The 24,739-nt window shown below is 47.9% G+C and overlaps 1 protein-coding gene across 1 annotated transcript in view; it reads left to right on the top strand.

Annotated features, from left to right (window-relative positions):
- Positions 1-24,739, top strand: part of RFX8 (regulatory factor X8) — a gene marked incomplete at its 3' end in the record, with an annotated part of 103,457 nt that overhangs the window by 73,105 nt on the left and 5,613 nt on the right. The window contains 6 exon segments of the mRNA XM_080684936.1: positions 5,995-6,108; positions 6,992-7,142; positions 8,539-8,597; positions 10,229-10,367; positions 12,891-12,985; positions 15,735-15,849. Of these exon segments, the coding sequence (XP_080541062.1) occupies positions 5,995-6,108; positions 6,992-7,142; positions 8,539-8,597; positions 10,229-10,367; positions 12,891-12,985; positions 15,735-15,849 (673 nt within the window).

The following is a 24,739-nucleotide window of genomic DNA, read 5'->3' on the forward strand; positions in this document are numbered from 1 at the left end:
GTGTTCCTTCCTCTTGAATTTTTTGGAATAGTCTTAGGAGGATAGGTTTTAGTTCTTCCTTGGATGTTTGATAAAACTCCCTGTGAAGCCGTCTGGCCCTGGGCTTTTGTTTACTGGAAGCTTTTTGATGACTGCTTCAATTTCTTCCATAGTTATTGGCCTATTGAGATTTTTAGAATCTTCCTGATTGAGTTTTGGAAGGTTGTATTTTTCTAGGAATATGTCCATGTCCTCCAGGTTGTCCAGTTTGTTGGAATAGAATTTTCATAGTACTTTTTAAGAATCCTTTGTATTTCTGTGGGGTCTGTTGTTATTTCGCCGCTTTCATTTCTGGTTTTGTTTATTCGGGTCCTCTCTCTTTGCTTCTTGGTGAGCCTGGCTAGAGGTTCATCAATCTTGTTTATCCTTTCAAAGAACCAGCTCTTGGTTTTATTTCCCTTTGCCTGAAAGATATTTTTCTATCACTTCACTTTTAGTCTGTGTGAGTCCCTTGTTCTGAGGTGGGTTTCTTGTAGACAGCATATATATAGGTCATGTTTTTTTATCCATTCACTCACTTGATGTCTTTTGATTGGAGCATTTAGTCCATTTACATTTAAAGTTATTATTGAAAGGTAATTGTTTGTAGCCATTTTTATTTTTTGTGCCTGTGTTCTTTCTTACCTTTTTATTTCTTTTTTTTTTTTTTACACCAGTCCCTTTAGCATTTCTTGCATTGCTGGCTTGGTAGTGATAAACTCCTTTAGCCTTTTTTTTTTGTCAGTGAAGCTCCTTATTTCCCCTTCAATTTTGAATGATAGCCTTGCTGGATAGAGTATTCTTGGATTCAGTCCCTTGTTTTGCATCACTTTGTAAATTTCATTCCATTCTTTTCTGGCCTGATGTGTTTCTGTTGAGAAATCATTTGATAATCTAATGGGAGCTCCCTTGTATGTAACTTTCTGTCTCTCTCCTGTAGCCTTTAAGATTTTCTCTTTGTCCTGAACATTTGCCATCGTAATTATGATGTGTCTTGGTGTGGGTCTTTTTGGGTTCATCTTGTTTGGGACTCTCTGTGCTTGTGTGACTTTTTTCTTCCCCACATCAGGGAAGTTTTCTGACATTATTTCTTCAAATAGGTTTTCTAGCCCTTGTTCCTCTTCCTGTTGTTCTGGCACCCCTATTATTCATATGTTGCTTCGTTTCATGTTGTCCCATAGCTCCCTTAGGCTCTCCTCCTGTCTTTTAATTTTTTTCTCCAATTGCAGTTCAGTTTGGGTGTGTTTTGCTTCCCTGTCTTCTATTTCGCTAATTCGGTCCTCTGCTTCTCCTAGTCTACTGTTGAAACTTTCCACAGTGTTTTTTATTGCAGCTATATCACTCTTCATTTCTTCTTGATTCTTACATAGGTTATTGATTTTTTCATCCATTTCTTCTTGATTCTTACATAAGTTGTTGATTTTTTCCTCCATCTGGTTTATAAACTGTATGACACTTATTCTGAATTCTTTTTCTGACATATTGCTTGCGTCAGTTTCACTTAGCTGCTTTTCTGGCGATTCCTCCTTTTCTTTCCTTTGGGGGTTTCTTTGTCTACCCATTTTTGGTCTCACCGACTGATCTAGATGTCGAGTCGTGCTGGGGCTGCTCCTTGGGTGGCAGTGGCTCTTGGGCTGCAGTTGCTCCTCAGGTGGTCCCTGCAGTGGCTGCTCCTCAGTTGGCAGCAGCTTCTCTGGTGGGTGCTGTTCGCAGCAGTGGTGTCTCCTCTGGCTGGTGGAGGAGGCTGCTCGCACAGCTGCTGCTGGGGGGTGGGCTACTCATGTGGCTGCTGCTCCTCGGATCAGGGCTGGCTGCACGCTGATGCTGTTCCTCAGATGGGGGGTGGGCTGCTCATGTGGCTGCTGCTCCTCGGACAGGGGCAGACTGCTCACATGGCTGCTGCTCCTCGGATCAGGGCTGGCTGCATGCTGATGCTGTTCCTCAGATAGGGTGGGCTGCTCGTGAGGCTGCCGCTTCTTGGACAAGAGCAGGTTTCTTGCTGTGCTGGTGCTCCTCATACGGGTGCAGGCTCCTTGTGCAGCTGCTGCTCCTTGGATGGGGAAGGGCTGCTTGCTTGGCTGTTGCTTCTCAGATGGGAGTGAGCTGCATGTGTGGCTGCTGCTCTTTGGATGGGGGTGGGCCACTCACCCAGCTGCTGCTTGTTGGACAGGTGCAGGTTGTGTGTGGCTACTGCTCCTTGGACCAGTGCGAGCTACGCAGGACTGCCGCTCTTTGGACGTGGGCAGTCTGCTTGTGTGGCTGCTGATCCTCGAATGGTGGCAGGCTGCTCACCCAACTGCTGCTTGTCGGTTAGGTGCAGGCTGAGTGTGGCTACTGCTCCTCGGACCAGTGTGGGCTGCACAGGACTGCTGCTCCTCAGACGTGGGCAGTCTGCTTGTGTGGCTGCTGCTCTTTGGTCTTGGGCAGGCTGCTTGGGTGGCTGCCGCTCCTCAAATGTGGGCGGGCTGCTCTTATGGCTGCTACTTAGAGGAAATATTTTAATATTGCTATTTGCCCTTTCTCTATAATAGAAGTGTCAGAGATAAAAGGAAATTAGTAAAATGTATATGAAAATCTTCCTCCTGTCAGAGTCTGGGGTGTGCCCTGGGACCTAGAGTCAAGTCCCTGCCCACCACCCGCATGCACTTTGAAAACACAGGAGACCCAGGCCTGGCTGGTTCCACCCCTGTCAAGCCCCTCCGGGCAGGGGGCACAGCCTCAGGTCCCCTGGCCCAGGGCCAGGGTGGGGGCTGTGGCCTGAGGTCCCCTGTCAAGCCCTGCCGGTTGGGGGGTGTGGCCTGAGGTCCCCCGTCAAGCCCCTCCAGGCAGGGGGCACGGCCTGAGGTACACTGGCCTGGCACTGGGGTGGTGGGAACAGCCTGAGGGTCCCAGCCCCATGCCGGGGTAGGAGGTGCAGCCTGAGGTCCCCAGTTAAGCTCTGCCAAGGTGAGGGGCATGGCCTGAGGTGTCCCGGCCCCACACTGGGGCAGGGGGCGCAACCTGAGGTCTGCCATCAAGCCCCACCATGTGGAGGGTGCAGCCTGAGGTCCCCTGTCAAGCCCTGTGGGATGGGGTGTGCAGCCTGAAGTCTGTAGCCCTGGCCAGGCACCATGCAGCCTCATGTTCCTGCTGTCCGGTCATGACATTATGGCTTCTGGGCTAATTTGCATATTCCTCTATTATATAGATAGATAAAAGAATTTATGACTTGCTTGAAAAGACCCCTCAAGGGACTTCTAGTGGTAATTCACTGCACTAAAGGGTTTAGAATTCAGCTATTTTATAATGAGTGAGTTATTGAGGGTGATATTTTTATTGTTTAATCATTTGAGAATTTTCCAAGGTGCTAATATAACTATCTTTATGCTTTATATATAATTGATAGCCTGGCCAGGTAGTTCAGCTAGTTAGAGTGTCATTCTGATACACCAAGATTGTGGTTTCAATCCTTGGTCAGGGGCACATACAAGAAGCAACCAATCAATGCATGGATAAGTAGAACAGCAAATCAATGTTTCTCTCACTCTCTCCCACCTCCCCTCCCTTTCACTCTAAAATCAATTTAAAAAGATAAAAATAAATAAATAAATAAATAAATGTACTTCAGCTATGTTTAGACTCTAATTTCAGCTGATTTTGAATAATGTGTTGATAATATTATTCACCTTGAAGTTTTAATAATGCTAAAGAATCATTTTATTGATACATGCCAACTGAAAAAGAAGCAAGACTTTGAAGCAGGGTGATTTGACATGGATATTGTAATGATTGGATTGTGGAAAACTTGAATAAATCTTTTAACCGTTCTGAGTTTTATTTTTTGCAATGGAAATCTAGGGAAACTACTACACAGTTAAATAAAAGCTTTTCTGATGCTTTAGTGTTCTAAGTACTTCAACTTTGGGTGATAATATTCATTCAGCATAAATACATTTAGTACTTAGTGTAAAGCCTGGTAGTAGAATAGAGACTATGATGTCTTCAGAATGGCCCCTGTTTTATTAATGTAATGTTTATTAATAGACTAGAGACCCGGTGCACGGTTGGGGTCCCTCTGGGTGGCCTACGAGGATCGGGTGAAACCCGCAGTCCAACACCACCTGCAGCTCCTACCTTGCATTCCCACTCATCCCGGCCTCACTGCTCCAGCCGCCTGATCAGTCCTGATCTGGAGAGGCTCGCACCTCTGCAGCAGTGCTCGCCAGTTGCCGTGAGCCCTGCATCTGGTGCCCTCCCGAGGGGAGTGGCCTATGGGATCAGGCCAAAACCAGCTCTCTGACATCCCCTGAGGGGTCCTGGATTGCGAGAGGGTGCAGGCCAGGCCTAGGGACCCCACCAGTGCATGATCAGGGCTGGGGAAGGACCTTGGGAGGGTTCCATGGCATGTCTGGCCTGTCTCTCTCAGTCCGGATCTGCCGGACCCCAGCAGCAAGCTAACCTACTGGTCAGAGAGTCTTCCCCCTGGTGGTCAGTGCACGTCATACGAGGGGTTGAGTGGCCTTAGCATATCATTAGCATATTAAACTTTGATTGGTTAAGCAGTCTACTGGTCACTGGACGACCAGATACTTAGCATAGTAGGCTTTTATTATATAAGATATCCACATTAGATGTCTATTTCTCCTTTTCTTTATTCACTCATTAATATTATCTGGGTGCCCAGAGGAAGAGTTAACAGAAATAACTAGAGAGTGCTCCCAAGAGGAGGTCATGTAGCTGGACTCTAGTGGAAAAGCAGAGGTTCAACAGACAAAATGGAGTAGGAAAGGTATTGCAGGTAGAACAGTGGGTGCAGGCAAGGGCAGCAGGATGTTCACAGGCATGTGACAAAAGTTACTCTGGCTAGATTTCATTGTCATTAAAGGAGAGAAGCCAGAGGGGAGGTGGGAACACAGGCTGGTGTGAGAGAGGGCCTTGCATGCCCTGTGATGAATTCTGACTCATGGAGAAGGCTGTGGGAGCAGTGACACAGACTGCCCTAGTGGAGCAGAGAGGGTGGTGAGGCGGTATTATCCTAGGCAGGTAAGAAGTGAGGAAGGTGATCAGATCTGGAGCAGTGACAATGACATCAGAGAGAGATGTTTCTGAAGCCGTGCAGCAGTGCTTGATGACTTTGGACATGGGTGGTAAGAGAATTAGCAGAGATGAGACCGTGGCTGCTGTCTCATTCAAACCCACTAACTCTGAAAGGTCATGCTTCAAACTTACCCACCTGAGAAGAAAAGGACTAATAGATCCCACTCATCCCATTACTGTATTTTTTGTTGACTTTCTATGAGTCTCTATGGAGATGTCTTCTCTAGAATTCATGCACCTGACAGCAGGGGTTCCTCATCAGGCAGCTCAGAAGTTGGCCCTAACTTCCTTGACTGAGGTCACTGGTAGGTCTGTGTCAGGGCTGGGGTGCCCTAGCACACTTGAGTCTGCAGAAATCACTAGTAGTCAAGAGTATTAACTGGCAACTCAGACTGGCCAATCATGGGATCTGAAAAGTCAACATGGGGGAAACTAAAGAAAAGGAAGGAAGCTGCCGTTTCCTCCGTAAAGAAGGCTCCTGTAGACAGACTCCAGGCCTCTTTTGCCTGGACAGTCCTTAGATGAATTGTAACTCGGTGGCAAGGAGGACACCTCTCTGGTTACGTACTATTACTCTCTTTCAGAGCTGAGACACAACTGAGGGCCAATCATCAATGAACATTTATTCTAAACTCTGGTTTGTGCCCTCTGGCCATTTCCTCATCCTATTATAATCAACAGGGGCCCCCTGGTGGTTAAAACATCTTTCCTTCCAGAAAACTTCCATGAAAGTATGTTCCACGTTATTCCATCCACCTAGAAAAGCTGATAGGTTAAGCTTTACATTAATTGGAATGAAATTCATCCCGTTATCCCTTGGGGCTGGTTAAGTATATATGGGGGTTAGTCTCGCCAGGCACAAAGTGAGATTTTGGAGATCTGTTCCATTCCTTACTTCAGGTGGAGGACTTGCTCACTTCCTTCTGGAAAGCTCTGCCACAGGATACAGTCGTGCTTATGGCATTGCCGGAAGTGTGCCAGCTCTTTAAATGCTACGACGTACAGATGTACAAGGTAAGAAGACACTGGGCTCGTGGCTGTCCAGAGCCTGCGGTTGAGCCACAGCCTCCTCTCTGCAGGTCCCTGGCTTCAGGCCTCTGAGGAGCGAACAGTGGGGCGGATGGATCACAAGCTGTAATCTTCCCCTGAAACTCAGCTTTTCTTTTGAATTCAGTGAGAGTCTGAGTGACCTCATGTAAAGAAAAAGCCAATGTACATGGTAAGTTATGGTTTCAGTGACCAGGGAACTCCAAACTGAGTCAAAGTTTTTTATCTCTGGACTGATTATTGAAATTTGGAGGTCAGTTATATTTTCACTACAGTTTCTGTGGTGAAAATATATTGTTGTTTTTTAAGCTAGTCATGAACCTTTTTCTTTTTTAATCTTCACCTGAGGATATGTTTTTATTAATTTTTAGAAAGAGAGACAAACATCAATGTGAGAGAGAAACATTGATCCGTTGCCTCCCATATACGCCTTAGCTGGGGATCAAACCCACAACCTTTTGGTGTATGGGACAATGCTCCAACCAACTGAACCACCTGGCTAGGGCTATTTTTTATTTCCTGGGAAACAATTTTGTGCTTCTAAGTTTTTTACACAAAGGATGAAAGCCAGCACCTGGATTCAGCCATGAAAATACTTTGGTCTGACCCACCTAGTATGGCCTGTGTAGTGTTTCTTAAAATTTTGCATCAATTATCAGTATTTTAAGCTCTTTGAAAAAATTCAAATTCTGCTCCTGCACAGTGAGCTGTGGCAAGGGCTGCCTGGTGGCGGCCCCTCGGATCAGGTGGGGTCTCCTCTCTGAGTCTGTGTGCCTAGGTGGCCTTAGCCCACTTGTAACTAGAGGACACCTGCATTGGCCGGCACGCTGTCTCCACACTTCTGTTGCAGGGAATCGAGGATGTCCTCCTTAATGATTTTCTGGAAGATGTTTCTATTCAGCACCTGAAATCTGTCCGGCTATTTAGTAAGAAATTTAAGCTGTGGCTATTTAATGCTTTGGATGGTTTTCCAGCCCTCTTACAGATCTCCAAACTCAAAGGTAGGTTTCAGTGGAAAAAGTAAATTCTGTGAGAGCAGATTCAGAATCTTTGAGATGGAGCAGGACTCTCAGCTCTGTAATGCTCCCCCCTGCCCCCCCCCCCCCCCCCCCGCCCCACCGTCATGCAGGCATACAACCCTGTTCAGACCTTCCGGCTTGCATTTTAGTGCCAGTGGTGTATTCCTGTGCTGATCCACCCACTCTCTTTTACCAGTCCCCCTAATGAATAATAGCATGGAATTTGGACAGGTCAAGGTGTAGAAAAGCTGCCTGACTGTCAAAGGTGGGGAGAACCTGGCTGCTGCCTCCAGGCAGCCGCTGCACACCTTTCCTGTGCCAGCACTTTGGGGCAGGCCGCAGTCCTCACTGCTGGTCCCTTGAGCAGGGCTGGCTGGGGCTCAGGCCCCAACATCCTCCCACCTCTTTGTGTATTCTGTGGCCTCTCGGAGAGGCTTCAAAGAGCATAGATTCTCCTTAGAGCACCCCCATATCCCTAAGTTTCTCACACAGTGGGCCACCAAGGCATTCACAGCTTTGTAGTCTCCTCTCCCTGCTGACTTTCTAGAATACTTTTTCTTTCTATCTGGCTGCCAGGTTATGGTCTCTGATACACCTTTTACCAGGCTACCTGTCTGTTCAAGGCTAGCCATGGCTTCCTTTAAACACTAGCACACGCCTGCTATGTGGGTGCCATGTTTATGGTCCTGGAAACAGCCATGTCCCCCTCCTGCCTTTGTGACGCTTTTCCATCATTGCCTAGAGTTCTCTCCAGCAGCACGTCCTCACCCAGTCCTATTGTTCTTGGGCCACCTTGGGGCCACGCCATCACCATGCCCTCCCAGTTATTGCACTCCTCTTTTCTAACTCTTTACACATTGTTTCCTGGCTTCTCAGAGGGCCACAGAATAGAACCATGTCTAATTGTTACCCACCATCCCTTGAGGGTGGAAGCTGTCCTCCTCTCATCCAACAATTCAGCAAACAGCTGGCCAACATCTCGGGCAAACACTGAATAAGTTCAAGAGGGGAGCATGCTCTTCTCTGTGTGTTTTCTCTTTTTATCCTTTGCTTTCCTTTGGCCATTTTCTGAGGTGGGCCCTGTAGAAATGAGAAAGTTTGGGGACTCGGGGTTTCCAGGCAAAAATCCTAAACTCCTTTAAGCAGATGTGACAGACGCTGGGATTACATAATTTTTCTGGGATGGATGGGGAGCATTTTAGTCAAGTCGCCCCTGCCAAGACCTCCCAGCCATTTGGGAAAGAGTCCAGGTGCAGTGGAAAGGCCAGGCTGTGTGGAGGCCTCCCTGGGTGGGAGGCAGGCCCTGTATTCCCCGTTATCCTATGTAAGGACATGGCGCTATAGTATCAGTAATGGTCGTGTGTATTGTTCTTAACAGAAGTTACTGTGTTTGTCAAAAGACTAAGAAGAAAGACATACCTTTCCAACATGGCAAAGGTAGGCTCCTGCCAACCAGACAGGAGGGCACAAAGCAGTTTTCTGCAGTGAATGCTGCAAGCTGCAAGTCTTTCCTCAGAGTTAGGGGGGGTGCTCCCTCCACCCAGAAGGCAGACAGGAGGACATTTCTGGCCACTGACTGGTAGGCCTGCTGGGCCACAGAAGCCCAGCCTTGCCTCCCCTCCTCAGAGGGCCCCAGTCACCAGCTCTCTGCTCTGACAGAAGCAGGGTGCACAGGCCCCCATTCTAAAGTTTCACAGGGAGACCTGGCAAGGGGTCAGCCAGGCAGCGGTCTGGGAGTGATGGGCCCTGCAGCAGAGCCCGGGACAGGCAGATGGAGCCCTTCCTCCTGCACTGGACCTGTGGGCATGGTATCTCCTGGCTGCCAGGCACGTCGACTCCAACCTTCTCTCCTTGATTGATTATGCCACTTGGTGTTAGAGGGAGGAGAGAAGAAGGCTATAGATGCTGGAAGTGGGCCACTCAGGAATCTGCTTGAAAATCCTATGGGTGCCATCAGGACAGAGTCAAGGATTCTCACCTTGGTCCCAATCGGTCTCAGCTCAGGGGTTGCTCAGTTGGGCCTCCGGATTACTGTCTCCATTCCTGACTCGCTTAGCTGGTAATGGCTCTGCAGCAGCACCTTCATTGGGTGGCCAACTCAGGTCCATCTTTATACTGCCTGTCACTTGGGGAGATTTACTTCATGCCCGCAAGCACCCTTGCTTTTCTCCTCTGCAAGATGAGTGGACTGTAGGGATGTGAGGACAATCTACAGGCCCTAAAATCTAGGGGACAAGATTGTGCCCATTGCACAGCTGACAGGCTCCCAGAGTCTAAATGCATTGCCCAAGCCTTCCAAGAAGAGAGGGCAGGGCCAGCATCGGAAGCCCCACAGCAACCTTTCCAAATCCACAGCACTGTACTCCAGACCCTCCCTCCACCACTGTTTCCCCAGGAGAGGAGTTTAGGCTCCAGAGTGGAGTGCAGGCTTGAAAAGCAGGGAGTGGAGTGCAGGGAGTGGAGTGGAGAGCAGGGAGTGGAGTGGAGTGGAGTGCAGTGGAGTGGAGAGCAGGGAGTGGAGAGCAGGGAGTGGAGAGCAGGAAGTGGAGGGGAGGGAATGGAGGACAGAAAGTGGAGTGGAGTAGAGTGGAGAGTAGGGAGAGGAGAGGAGGGAGTGGAGTGAAGTGGAGTGGAGAGGAGAGCAGGGAGAGGTGAGGAGTGCAGGGAGTGGAGAGGAGAGCAGGGAGAGGTGAGGAGTGCAGGGAGAGGAGAGCAGGGAGTGGAGACCAGGGAGTGGAGGGGAGGGAATGGAGAGCAGGGAGTGGAGAGCAGTGGGTGGAGTGCAGGGAATGGAGAGGAGAGCAGGGAGAGGAAGAGCTTCAGAGTCCTCAGAGCCTTAATCATGTCTGCTATGAGGAGAAGCATTCTAAGTGCTATTTTTCCCAAAAGCAGCTCTAGGATGTGTGAATCGGAACCTTTTCACTGTCACTGAGGATTCTATTTTAGTGGGTAATACCCAAATCCACCTTTTTTTTCTTCTTAATAACAATACATCTTGCTAATTTGGATGGGAGATTAGGGCAGTAAAATGACAAGATTCAATGAAGTGTGCTTCCCTTTCTACTTAGACCATGAGAATGGTATTGGAAAATAACAGCCGAGTCAGCCTCCTGAAGTCGGACCTGCAGGGCATCATGGAGGTTTCTAGGAAAGCCCTGGCAAGTCACCGGAGCAGCACAGATGGCCTGGAGAGCATGGAGGTGAAATGTGAGCGTCCTTCTTCCTCTTTATGGACTGTGTGGCATATGGGGCCGCAGAGCCTGCACTAATTTAGGAGTTTCTTCAGAGAGGTAGAACACAGGTCACTCATTGCTGTTGTAATTTATCTCCCCTGCAGGGGGCAAGGAATGCCCCGAGAATGCTCTTCCATGGGGTCCCCAGTGTCCATCCAGTAGTCAGTGCTGGCACGTGTTTGTTGAGTGAATAAATGAGCAGATGAGTGGTGCTGCTTGACAAGGATTGTTTCTGGAAATCACCCTGGAGCATCACTTTGGAGGGAAAGGTCGCATCAGGCTGGTACTGCACAGCGCCTCTGCTCTCCTGTCTGAATGGGATTGCATCAGCTTTGCCAGGCGGATTCTGCTGGCACAACTGTTAGGATCACTTAACAATGCGAACCATGTGCTTTTACTGTATTTCACTACTTTGCAAACCAGTGATATGACGCAGGTGGATATTTTTGCCCCTTTACTATCTGATAATTGTAATTATTTTTCAACAAAAAATATTTCTTCCACAAAGAGCTCTGCGAGCTGCTGACAGTCCTCCTGGGAGGAGCCTGGACCAGAGAAGGTGCTCTCCCCACTGCCACCTGGGGAGCTGGGGGAGTGGAGGGGTGGGCGGGGGAGAGACACTGAGAGCTGCTTCAGGAGGGAGCTGCAGAGCATTGGCGCCCCTCCCCCAGCCTCCAGGCCCATCTCTAGGCCTTTGTCTGAGGGTGCTGCCACACGGCTGTGGGGACTACACTCCCTCTTCTGCCCTTTGCAGATACGCCTGCCCCATGTCCCGGAAGGCCTAGCAGCTTCTTCCTAGTAGGCGGAACCTCACCCCGGTGCACTCAGCCCTGCATAAGCTGCCTTCCCGAACCATACCTGCGTGCTCCTTCAGGGGTCAGTGCTGTCTTTTTCATCTTTGTCCACTCAACACATGGGAGCACTTCAGTATTTCATGAGCTGATGGACACGGATTCAACAAGGCATGCAAAGCACAGATTCTCCTGTCCTCTTTCTTTGACCTTGAAATAGGGCTGACTTTGGTAGGTTGTACCAGTTAGTGAAATACTGAAATAGGTCCATTCCTGTTGGTAAGCAGCCTCTGCTCATGCACCCCAGCCTCCGCTTCCCTTGATGATCTCCCCTGCTCTGTCATAATCCCAAATCCTAGCTCCTCCCCTAGGTATTCCCCTATGGACCAAACCAGTAACTAAATGGTGAACACCAGAGGTTAGAGCATCAGCCCACAGACTGAGGGGGTCACAGGTTCGATCCTGGTCAAGGGCACGTGCCTCGGTTGTAGGTTTGATCCCTAGCCCTGGTTGGGGCATGTGTGGGAGGTAACCAATAGATGTGTCTCTCTCACATTGATGTTTCTCTCTGTCTCTCCCTTTCCCATCCACTCTCTCTCTCTCTCTCTAAAAAAAAAAAAAAAAAAAAGGTGAACACCTAAGCCAGCAAGTTTTAAAGTTGTGGAGAGCAAATGCTGATTATAGGAACTCAAAGGGTCCCCTCCTGGGCTACTGGCTCCCCCAGAAATCTCAGGTGGTTGCTCAAACCCTGTTCTTGCCCCCAGGGTGCCCCAGGAAGACATGAGGCCTCCTCCTAGGTGCCTGCCGAGATGCCTGCGGCCTGCCCAGGGCTCCTGTGTGCCTGTTGGCATCCTTGGGGATTCTTCCCTGAGGACACAGAGCTAGCAGGGAGCCTGGCATGCTGGTAGCCACTGGCAGGCAAATGCTTGACGTATGCCTGGAAGATCTGTCAGGTGCACCCTGACCAAGCCTCAGCCAGGGCCAAGGCAATCAAGCGGGTTTTCTAAACTCTGCTTGGCACCCAACAGCACCAGGAGGCGGGAAAGCAAAGGCTGGCTCATCGCGCTCAGTGCTGCCCATGCAGCTGATGGATTCCAGTCCCCACGTCACACATGCTCAGGCTCCACTCCTCATGTCCGCACTGAACCTGCAGCACAGCAAGGCACTGAACATCCCTCAGTGAAGGACATGAGTAGACTACTACTTCAATGAAAGTGACACGGATAGGCGAGGTCATGTCTGCATCATTCAATGAGCTCATCTGGAGCCAGGTCTGCAGAATTAATTACAAGGTGTAGTTATTATTTTGAAATATTTCTTTCCATTTCAACAAGTGGCAGCTGCTTCCTAGGAGGCAAGACCATATAACTCTGAACTGTATGACCACAGATGTGACAAATCTGGACTTAGAATGTATCCTTTGTGTTCAAAATGGGTGCGAAGCTGCAGGGGGTGCTTTTGAACTATTGCTCAGATGGTGTCCCTGGGTTACCCAGCCTACAAATACCTTCAGCAAAATTCTGTTGCGTTTCTAGCAATCTTTTTTATTTCTTTTAATTTTACAACAGTATGAACAGCCTTTATTGGTGGCAATGGGAAATGGAAAAGGAGGGGATAACAGCTGGGGCTCCTGGGGTGGCGTCACAGACTCTGTGGCTGCCCTTCGGAAGGCTAGCAGTATTTCTGTTTGTTTTGTGTCTTTACAGGTTTAAGCAGTTTAATTTCTTTGCTGGGAACATCGACAGACCTCCATGTATTCCTGAATTGTCTGTCTTCAAATCTCCAAACATTTGTCTTCCAGGTACAAAACCATATTTTTTTAGGGGAAGAAGTGGGTATTGATCATTCTAGCTACATAACAGCACCAAGTGCCCATGACCTAGTGGAATGAAAAAGATGTTTCCCTGGCCATAGTGTGTCAAGGCTGGTGTGGGTGCCGAGGACAGAAAAGCAGTGTCTAACTCCTGCAGCAGGCAGGGATTAAAAGCTGGTATGTCAGGCAGGTGTGTGTGCAGGTGCGCACACGTGCTGGCTCAGGTGTGTACTGTATGTGTGCAGTGGGCCTGTATGTGCAGGTGAGGTAAATGAGCGTGTGTGCAGTGGCCACAGGTGAGTGTGAGTGCACCAAGTGAGAGCGTAGAGGAGGAGTGCTTTTCTGTTTGGGGAGAACAGTACTTGTCTGTGTATTTTGCAGAAATATCCCAGTAAAGCATCAGGCTTGATTTTACAGGATCAGAGAATTGGTGCTGAATGTGGGTGAATTGGGTCCTTCTGGATGACCAAATTGGGAGTTACTTCAACAAGGTCCTTGTTGGGCACAATCATCAGCACCAGCTGCATCAGCAATCACACTTCCAGAGTTGAAAGTGCCATCAGAGAAAGCCACAGCACCCTTGGCCCAGTGGGCGCATGGGGGGTGGGTGGGTGGAGACCTGGGGCTGTGCATTAGATTGGAGACCAAAACAAGGTAGCCAGGGGCCTCCTGCCTGAGGCATTGCCCTCTGCAGGCTGAGCAGTTATGAAGGGCCTTGATGAAGGAGGTGGTTTAAATTGGGACAAGAAGGGCAGATGGGATGAAAATAACATAACAAGACACCATTCCTGAGAGAAGGCCATGTGCCTGGGCACAGTGAGCATGTGGAGCATAGAGGGCCTGTGTAGGGAAGAAGAGGACATCCGGGAGCAGACCAACACTGGAGGCGAGGCCCTGGGAGCTGGGCTTGGGGAGCTCCCTCCTTTAAGCCTCGGTCACATTTCTTTCTCTCTCCTTCCCTCCCCACCTGGCCTTGCCCATATCCCTGTCCTCCCAGTCCATGAGAAAGGGCAGAGGCAATATCTGGGCTCATTCATAAAGACTGCAGGGAGCACTGGGGTTGAAAACCTCATTGAGATGAACGAGAATGCTCTATGGGAAAGCTGGCTCCCACTCTGGGCAGGTGTCTGTGTCTGCTTTGCTTCTTGGAAACCATCATGCAGATTCTGAGTGGTATGCATGGTCCTTGGTGATCTCTGGCAGAGCTTCTTGGTAGCAGTGGTAACATGTCTGGAGCTGCATTGCTGCCGAAACGTTCACCCATTGGCTAGGTTGTCACTGATCAAACCTTCCATTCCTCTTGCTCAGCCTCTAACCTCCAAGCAGCCCCTGGGCTTGGGCTCCATCTAAATCATGTAACACCACGTGTCTCCCAAGTCGTCATCACGTATTCAGCCTCACAAATGAGGCATGTTAGCAAGATGGTATTTTGTACCTGCATGCCTTTGAAGAGCTTGTTCTTGTAAAACAGCTTGGCTGATAAAACAAAGCAAAACACTACTGCCAATAAAATACTCAAACAGCTAAAATGTAGCCGTTAGGCCTTGGCAGAGGTGACTAAATGGCTCCAGCCATTCCCATCTGGCAGCCTGCTAGAGGGGAGTTCAATTGTGTCACGTGTTCCATCCTGGATCTCACGCTGTGAGGCCCAAGAGAATTTCTGAATGTAGGACCCTGAGGTGCCACACTGGTATGGGCAGAGGAGTGCTCAATGCAGAGCGTGCCAACCACCAGAGCTCCTTCTCACGGTGCTTTTTAAAGTGTCTTTGTGTTTGCTGAACCCACGGTTCCTTCCAGGAGCCCTGTACCAGGTGATCAGAAACACCAGCCCAGGTGGTCAGAGTCATGTGGGGAGGATGCTGCTACTGAAGGAAGTCCACGTGCACCCAAAGCCCAGGACAACCCTTCATTCAGTACATGGCAGGGGTTCCGTGGGGGCTGATGGGAAGATGAGAAAGGGGGTGTCCTCATGTCTAACCAGTCTCTCCATCCCTTCTTCAGAGACTTGGGTTGAGCCAGTGGGTAGTTCACATTCATATGATGAGACTTAGGAGGCCTTCAGGGCCATTAATCACAACATGTGCCTGTGAGATTAATATGATTCCATTGCTTGTAATGCATTTAAAGTGTGGCCCAAGGCTACTCTCCATCTACATGAAGAGTCTCTTTGTCTGCATGCAGAAGCATCTCACTGGTGCCAGTTGAGTGCCACTCCAGCTGTCAGATGGCCTCGGCTCCACTAGACACACAGGTGGCACCTTCCAGTGCTCAGATAATTCACATAGTGCAGTGGTCAGTTCTGCGCTTCCCAAAGTCAGCACCACTGCTGCTCATTATTATGGGATGCGCAGACTTGGCAAGGACAAAATGTCCACCGACCCTCTGGATAGCAATTGCCAAGTGGGGCTGTCCCTGAAGGATTTCTTTGACACGATTCACAAGTGAACTCATTTTAAAACTTGTGTATAATTTTTTAAGAAAAAAAAAGAGGCCAGTTTTCCACCTCCTTCCTTCTCTCCACCAACATCAGGGGTTCTGCCCTGGAACCATTTCTGAGGAGATGGATCAAAATAAGAAAAAGGCTGGAGGGTCACTGCTCCCTTCTCGCCTTATTTCTTCTTTCTCTTCTCATCGGACCACTTGAATGTCAGTACCTGGCAAATGTGTGCATTTCAAAATGAGTTCTCCTTCATTTTATCATAAAACCTTGAATTTTTTTCTTGCAAAAATGTAATAGCCAAGCAGAAGCAAAGAGGAGTTCATCAGATTGGCTGCCAGTTTCCAGCTGCGCTGGAATTTCGTTCTCACCACGGTGAGCAAAGCCATGACTCTCCGCCACAGAGACAGTTTTGGTGAGTCAGAGAATGCAAAACATTGTTCTACCTTTAAGAATGTTTCATATTGCCATGTAGGATACAGTCATTTTCTTTTTATGTAAAATACAACATAGACACAGAAAACTGCACAAAACTATAGCAACTTTTGAAAAGAGCAACATGAGAATAGTTCCCACCAAACAGTCTGGCCACACTTTGCTTCCCATTCCTCGTTGTTGGATGGTTAGGAAGCACCCCCTTGCTTTTGAGTAGTGTGCTTTGGGACATTTTGAGAAAAGCACCAAGGCAGATAAGTGAGATGGAGAAAAAATTAGTGATTGGGGCACCCATATTTAACTTTAAGGAGTAACAATTGGTAAAGTCACTGATGTTTGCAGATGGTGGAAAGAGTAAAGTAGTATCTATTTTGCAAACTTTCTGGTCAAATAGATGACCGTTCTCTGTTGGAGCTCACATCTGTCACCTCCATGGCTCAGATGCAGAGCAGCAGAGTTGTAGGAAGAGAACCTCACCACAGAGCCCTCCAGCCCCAAGAAAAATTAACCTTGTCAGGGAAAAACCGGCCTAGGATATGACTACCTACCTTTAATGTTTAATTTCAGACCATCCTTTGTGGTTACTGTAGGTCTTTAAGTTTGTGAGACTGCCATGCAGGCCTCCCCTGAGCATGTCAGCGTAGCATGTGGCCTTTGGTCCACAAAAGGATCACTCATCTCAATAGATACTTATCGTGTCCCCCAAAAGTCCCAGGCACCTTGTTGGGCACTGGGCAGAGAGCAGTGGAAGACAGGTGGTCTTCGCCCTGTGAGCTCGCACACTCATCAGGGGAGGAGCCCTGCTCCACAGTGGGCAGGTGCAGCAGGAAGACAAGGCCAGCGCTACTCTGGGTCAGTCTTGCAAACACTCTGGAGCTCTGTCCAGGGTGGTGCTGTAAGCTGCCATGTAGGTGACAACCCTTTGAGTGAGGCCCTTCCTTTCAATGGTGCCCAACATGACTCTGCTTTATGCCAATGCTCCTCCACACTAAAGTGACAGCGATTCCTGTGCAGTCATGGGAAGAAATCCAGTCTGTGTTTGTTGCTTTGCCCTCACTACCTTCTCTGGACCGCCCCATGAAGTAAAGTATTAGCACCAGCGGCTTTTCCTCATCACATGGACTGTGGGTTCCAAGTTAAACAGGTTAGTCAGGCTCATTCCAGACCAGGTCATGCTATCCCACACCAAGCCAGTGTGTTCACCACAGGGCCATCCAGGAGTAATATGCAGTAAAGTAGCGGTTGCCAACCTTTCAGACCTCACGGACCACCAGTGGTCCTCAGACCACCGGTTGGCGACCACTGCAGTAAAGGGCTTTGAAATGGGCAAAAAGGTTTAGAACCCCTTCTGAGTGTCTCCACCTTTCATTGTCTTAGTTATTTTACATCTCTGTACCCTGTATCAACTGATAACATTAGAAATGCTCGTCAGCGGTGTCACGGGAATGAGACAAACACTCGAAACTGGGTCGGCAAGGCAAATTTACTTCTGGAGAAGGGTGCAGTTGCCGGCTGAAAATCATGGGCAAAGCACACTAAACGGGAATTCCGGTCGGGTTTTATTCCCTGACTTGGTCTGCCCTGCTTCTCATTCTGACCCTGATTTGATTGGTCAGAGCTCAGAGCTCTGATTCACATTATTGTGCCATTGGCTAATTCAGAGGAAGGGGAGGGGCAAGGCAGGGCCTAAGATGGTAGCCCCCTGAGAGTCTGAAGGTCATATCAACATGGCGGGACCTGAGATGGCGGTGAGCTCCTTTCTTTGACAGAAAAGATCACTGGTTCACTCTCAAAATCCCCTGCCCCTTTTTTTTATTTGACTCTTTTCTTCAAATTCGGCTAGCAGCCTTGACCTTCATGTTCTGCAGGATCTAGGAGAAGGAGATTATTCTGCTAGTATGTGACTGGGGTTTGTTTGGTTACTGCAATCTCAGTTAACCTTTGGATAAGGCCTCTCATACATAGAGTAATGCAACATCCTATTACTATCATGACCCCAATTACACAATAAGAGAGGTCAAGACTAAAGCCATTGTTCCTTTCCATTTCCCAAACCACTGCTCCATTAGACTAGCGAAGGGGCCTCTCTCCCCAAGTTCTCTGCTAATTCATGGGCAAGATTTGTTAAACTTGGAGGGCTTTGGTTATAGTGCCATCAGACACCGTATTGCTAAGGATGAAAGTACAGCACCAATCTCCTATTGTTACACATACTCCGCCCTTTTCTGCTAAAATCATATCCCAGGGTGGGTTGATTTTCCCAGGTCATTCTGCTGATTGCATCTAATTGCTCAGCTGTTCCCTTGATAGCATTTCTAGTGTAATTGACAAACTCTGCCAATTATAATAAATACTAGTGGCCCAGTGCACAAAATTTGTGCACATTAAAAGGGAATTAATTAGAGGAAATATTTTAATATTGCTATTTGCCCTTTCTCTATAATAGAAATATCAGAGATGAAAGAAAATTAGTAAAATATATATGAAAATCTCCCTCTTGTCAGAGTCTGGGGCACGCTGTGGAACCCAGAGTCAAGTCCCCGCTCACCCATGTGCACCTCAAAATCATGTGAGACACAGACCTGGCTGGCCCCACCCCTGTCAAGCCCCACCGGGTGGGCGGGGGGGCACAGCCTCAGGTCCCCCGTCAAGCCCCACTGGGTGGGGGGATCAACCTCAGGTCCCCTGGCCCTGGGGCAAGGGCTTGATGACCATTTGCATATTAGCTCTTTATTATACAGGACTACTGGCCTGGTTCATGAAATTCCTGCATGGGGGGAGGGGCATTCCCTCAGCCCAGCCTGCACCCTCTCCAATCAGTGACATTGCTCTCGCAAATCTGGGACCACTGGCTCCTAACTGCTCACCTACCTGCCTGCCTGATCACTCCTAACTGCCTCTGCCTGCCTTCCTGATTGCCCCTAACCCCTCTACCTGCCTGGCTGATCGCTCCTAACCCCTCTGCCTACCTGCCTGATCACACCTAACTGCCTCTGCCTGCCTGCCTGCCTGATCACCCCTAACTGCCCTCCCCTGCTGGCCTGATCTCACCCCCAACTGCCCTCCCCTGCCAGCCTGATTGCCCCTAACTGCCTCTGCCTCGACCCCCACCACCATGGATTTGTCCAGAAGGAAGTCGGACGTCCAAAAGATGGCCGGTCAACCCGGTCTAATTAGCATATCACCCTTTTATTAGTATAGATAGTTTATCCAATCTACATTCTTATTAATAGTTGGCCACCAGAAAAATACAGACTCAAATCCTGCTGCTATCTGATTCCTAGCTTTAAATTCTTTAGGGACTCCTCTTGGAAACCCAATGGGATCCGTATAAATCTGGGCATCAAAGGAGCCCCCTGGACTCTCTCTCCTCTTCCTAGTCTGTCTGTCCATTGAAAAAGGTTTATGAAATGCCAAAGTGAAAGGGATAGCGGATTATATCAGCAGGCAAGTTCCACTCCACTTGCTGGGCAAGGCCACAAGTCAGGGTTCCCCATAACACCACCAGACATCAGCACAGGGTATCGGCAGTGCAGCATGATGGGCTTCTGAGAATACTCGGCCATTTACACATTCAGATAAATTTCTCATAAACTCTGAGTACTGTTCCCCCTCTACCTTGAGAGGCAGGAGGTATAATTTACTAGTACATTGCAGGATGGGGCCTGGATAGTTTGTGGGGGGGTCTTATCTCTTTACCTCTGTAGGATGGGAACAACAGGGCAAGAGTTTTATAGGAAGCATTTCCCCAGGCGGTTTTCTCCAGGTACAGGACAAGTACATATTCCATCCTGTTACTGTCTGAGGTCCATTTGACAGTATGGATCTCTAGCCTTCCTGCCGCACAAACATAACAGTCACTTCTATTTAGGGCGTATACAGAATATTTAATCCATTCCACCCAGGCATTTGCATGGTGGTGGCAGTGGCCTAGGGGATCTTGTCCTATGACATCTACTCCTAAATCTAGTCCTAGCCAATCTTTTGGCCTAAAGGTTGAAATATCCAAGTCATTCAAGTTATCTATAATCAATAACTTAACTGGGTAAGCATGATCCAGATTGTACACATTTCTCCAGCCCACATTGTAAGCCCCTGCAATTTGCCAGATCCCTAAAGCAAATAGAACTCAGTACATGATGGTTATTAAGACAGCTCACAGTTTTTAGCATCAATTTCAAGGGGATATGTCCTAGTATAGCTGTCCAAGTTGAGGCATGTCCACCCTTAACCCATGTGTGATGGGTCCAACCTCACTCTGCAGTCCGAACAGCAGTTTCTGTGGTAAGCAAGACAGGTAGGGTCCTTCCCAGGAAGGTTCTAACTTGCTTCCCTCCCAAGTCTTGATTAGAACGAACATAGTCTACTGGTTGATGGCAATGAACCAGAACCTCAACAGGAGGGCTTTGAGCCAGGAGGCCTTCTAACCTGAGAGAGATTAAAGTAGAAGAGATACCCAGTACAGAGTTCTTAAGAAACTGGCCTCTAGTTTCCATTGTAGGGAGGTCTTGAGGCATTCCAGGGCCTATTAGAATCACTGAAAACCGATTCTAGGTCAAGAAAAAATGTTTAGCTCCATTTACCCTTGGGTGTGGTCAGCAAATGACACTAATTGGATATTTCTAAACTTTTTATGGGCAAAGGACCTAAATAGACACTTTTCAAAAGAGGACATACAGAACGCCAAGAGACATATGAAAACATGCTCCATTTAGTTCATTTCCTTTTCTGGTGATTCTGCCTTTTCTTTCATATGGGGTTGTTTCTTTGTCTCCCCATTTTTTCTGTTCCTTTGTGATTGTTTCTATGTATTAGATCAAACTGCAATGCCACCCAGATTTTTTGAGTTATCTTATATAGATGTGTTTTGGGACCCAGTGGTGCAATCTCTCTGGTCTTCTGGGCTGGGTATTCTAGGGATGTCCCCTATTTCTTGGTGTGGTTAGGTCTTGAGTGTTATTGTCCCATTTGTAGATAGAGTCTCCAATCAGGATGTCTAGTTATGTGGCTCACTCTCTACCACATTGACTGAACAGCACAAAATACAACTTGACAAGACACAACACAAAGGGAACAAAACACGAATGTACTCATGACACTGATCACCCCAATAAAAGTGTCCACCAGAGAAAGGAGTAGTAGTGGAGAGAAAAGAGGGAAAAATGATATCAAGAAAAGAAAAAAGGTGAGAGAGAAAAGAAAAAGAAGAAAAAATATAAATGGGAAGAAAACACCACAAAACAAACAGATAAACCAAAAGATGGAAAAAACAAACACCCAGAAAAATGGGGGAGGGGAGGGCAGGACATGTAGAGGCAGAGCTTATATACAGAGAGTAAGGTTAAGGAATTGATGAATAGGGGAAGGACCATGGTTCAGTATAGAGGAGGTAGAAAGAGAATGAGTGGGTAAGAAGAAAATAAAAATAAAAATAAATAAATAAACAAAACAAAAAAAATAAGATTTTAAAATTTATTCATTTATTCATCCATTTTTTGAAAAGGTGAATAAAAGAGACAGCAGGTAGGCTTGAGTTTGTGAGTGAAACTAATTAAGCAATTAGGAGAAGAAGAGAGCAAGAGAGGAGAGGAAAAACAAACATCAAAAAATTTATTAGCAAAGAAAGAGAAAGGAGAAGGGTGCATGGACTTGGAGCAGGGGAAAGGAAATTAGATATATGAGTAAGCCAATAGAGACTACAATAATAATAACGTCAATAAAACAGATAAAAACATCAAATTTAAAAAAATATATATTTTTATTGATTTCAGAGAGGAAGGAAGAGGGAGAGAGAGATAGAAACATTAATGATGACAGAGAATCATTGATCGGCTGCCTCCTGCAGGCCCCCCACTGGGGATCAAGCCTGCTACCCAGGCATGTGCCCTTGACCGGAATCGAACCTGAGACCCTTCAGTCCTCAGGCCAAGGCTCTATCCAGAGAGCCAAACCAGCTAGGGCAAAACATCAATTTTTAACAAGGGGTAAAAAGAAAGGAAAGAGAAACACTAAAGTGGGGATAGGAGAAGAGAAAACAGGATGAAAGAGGGAGAAGAGAGAAAGAAAGGGGTGGGGAAAAAAGAAAAAAAGATAAAATACAATAATAAAAAACCAAAATAGAATATAGAAAAATAATACAAAAAAATTAAAAAACAAAAATATGAAGAAAAATTTTTTGTTTTAAGATGAAAGATAAAAATATTAAAAAGTGAAGTAAGTGTTGTTTGCTTCAGCTGAGTTTTAATGTCCCATGGGGGCTGGTTTAAGACCCCATTCTTATGTTCTGTCTGCCACTTCTCAGTTTCCTGTTAGGTAGTCAGCACCGTGTTGAAATTCCAAGCAATTCACTGCTCCTCTGTGTCTGTCTCCACAGCCTTGGCTGCAAGCAGGTGGGACCAACCTGCCTCCTTTGCCTATATGCCTGCTGTCAATCTTAATCTCTCAAGTGTCTGTTTCTGACAGGGCTTTAGGTGGGGGTGGTGCTATATCACTTTCTGGGACTGAATGGCCTCTCTTCAACCCAGTCCCTGAGGGCTCTTCGAGGCTATTCAGAGTTTTTGTGTCCTTTGTACCACTCAGGGTATAGGCTAGTTGTGGCTGTATTTGCTGCCTTGAGGCTGCTGGGAGGGGCTGGCTCTTCAGGAGAAAAATGGCTGCTTAGGTCTGGAGGGTCAGGAATGTCTCAGTGCCAGATTTCTGATAATTTCTCCCTGACTTGCTCTCCTCTATAGCCTCTCCCCAGACTCCAGAAGTCTGCACCTCCACCTGCACCTCAGCCATGGGTCAGTGTTTGTATTTGAAGGGTCCTATGAACTGGGTTTAGTGAGTAAAAGCAAAGACCAAACAGAGGCAAAACAACCACTCAACTGCGAGTTTCTCTCCCCCTGGCACTGTGCTGCTCAGGCAGTTCTTCAGGCCACTTTTCTGGGCGCAGCCTCTCACAGCTGTGGACTTAGATCTAGAATCCCCAGCAGCCAGCAGCCCTGTGGATTTCCTTTCCACAGTCGGATGTTACACCTGTCCCCAAGGGACGTGGACTTGGTGCCGTGCAGCTTCCTTCTGACTTTTTTGGCTCAGTGGTCATGCTTCTCTCTCCAGCTCAGATCCCAATCCTACCATTTTCTGGGCATCCCCTGCCCTTACTGGCTATGAATTGTCTCACCAGCTGTGTCTACTTTGCCAATTCTTGGTGGATGTTATTTGATTTAGTTCCTCCTTCTATCTGCTCTGGGATAAGGCTCAGGACACGTCTGCCTATTTGGCTGCCATTTTTCTCTCCTCCCTCAGCAGAAACTCTCTCATATACAATATTTACAGGCACACAGACACCACAGAATGCCCTGCATTAACAAAACCACCAAAGCAGAGTAATGTCTTCTGTCCCTGGTTTGGGGACTGCCCCTTCCCAGAACCTCAGCATTCTCCCAGTGGTCTATTCTGGGGGAATGTATTCCCTAGGCCTAAAATTTTGTTTCCCATCCCCAGAAAGTTCCTTGTGTCTGTTCGTGCTCACCCTCCCATATAGGAGATTTCTTGCACTCTCCAAGATCCGCTTCCTCCCTCTCTGGCCACTTCCCTTGGGGGAGAATGGAACTGCAGATCAAAGCTCCGCCCTCGCTTCCCATCTGGGATGCATCTCATTCACACACACAACCTCAAAGCACACACAACCTCAGGGATGTCCCGACCACCAAGTTTCTACTTACTTCCTTCTAAAGATTTTCTGTACCTTGGTTTATGCATAGAGTCGCCTGGTCTCCCGGTTTCCTTTCCTGTGCCCTTTCCCCATGCATTGCCAACCGAACTTCCCTCTAGAGTCTGTCACCAGTTTGGAGTATTGTAGGTTTCCCTCTCCCAGAGGCCACCATGACGAGATGGTGGGGCGCACCTCCTCTAGGGAGAGGGTCCAAACAACTCTCTCAAGTGGTGAAATCTCGGATGAGCCCCCAAATGGTTAGAAATGCTTGTCAATGGTGTCACAAGAAGGAGACAAACACTTGAAACTGGATCGGCAAGACAAATTTACTTCTGAAGAAGGGTGCAGTTGCTGGCTGAAAATCATGGGCAAAGCACACCAAACGGGAAGTCTGTTCCGGTGTTATTCCATGACATGGTCTACCCTGCCCCTCACTCTGACTCTGACTTGATTGGTCAGAGCTCAGAGCTCTGATTCACATTGTTGTGTGATTGGCTAATTCAGAGGAAGGGGAGGGGCAAGGTGGAGCCTAAGATGGTGGCCTCCTAAGAATCTGAAGGTCATATCAAAATGGTAGAAGCAAAGATGGCAGCAAGTTCCTTTCTTTGACAGAAAAGATTGCTGGTTCACTCTCACAATTATAATGCAAATACTGGTAGTAGTCTGCTCCAGAACTGCAAGCTGGTGCTAATGGCTGCCATTAATGGCCACCCCGGGGACAGAACCCTTTGCGAGTCTCTGTAACTCTCTGCTGTCCATCTCTGCTTGGTACTTAGACTTCCCCTTTGAACCAGTTGCAACAACTTACCAGTTCCTTCATCCACTCATGAGTTACATAAAATCTTTGACACAAGTTCATTTTGTATCTGTATAAGATTTGTGCTTTTACATGAATTAAAAAATTAACTTTAAGAAATTTCAATAGGCCAGATCTCCCCTCTGCTTCTCAGCTGGACATTACTTACTCTTGTCTCCTGGATGACCAAATGCCTTTGGGTTGAGAGCAGTCGGCGGAGTCAGCGCACCTGTCTCCCTGGCCAGTCTCCCCTGTGACAGTCCCTGCAGGCCCCCGAGGGAGAATGTCTCTCCATGCGGAGCACCCACCGCCATCCCTCACCCACAGCCTGGCAGGAGATGCAGCCATGCAGACTGCAATGGGCATGGGCTGCATGTT

This window comes from Plecotus auritus (genome assembly GCF_963455305.1).
Source record: "Plecotus auritus genome assembly, chromosome: 8".
Taxonomy (NCBI): Eukaryota; Metazoa; Chordata; class Mammalia; order Chiroptera; family Vespertilionidae; genus Plecotus; species Plecotus auritus.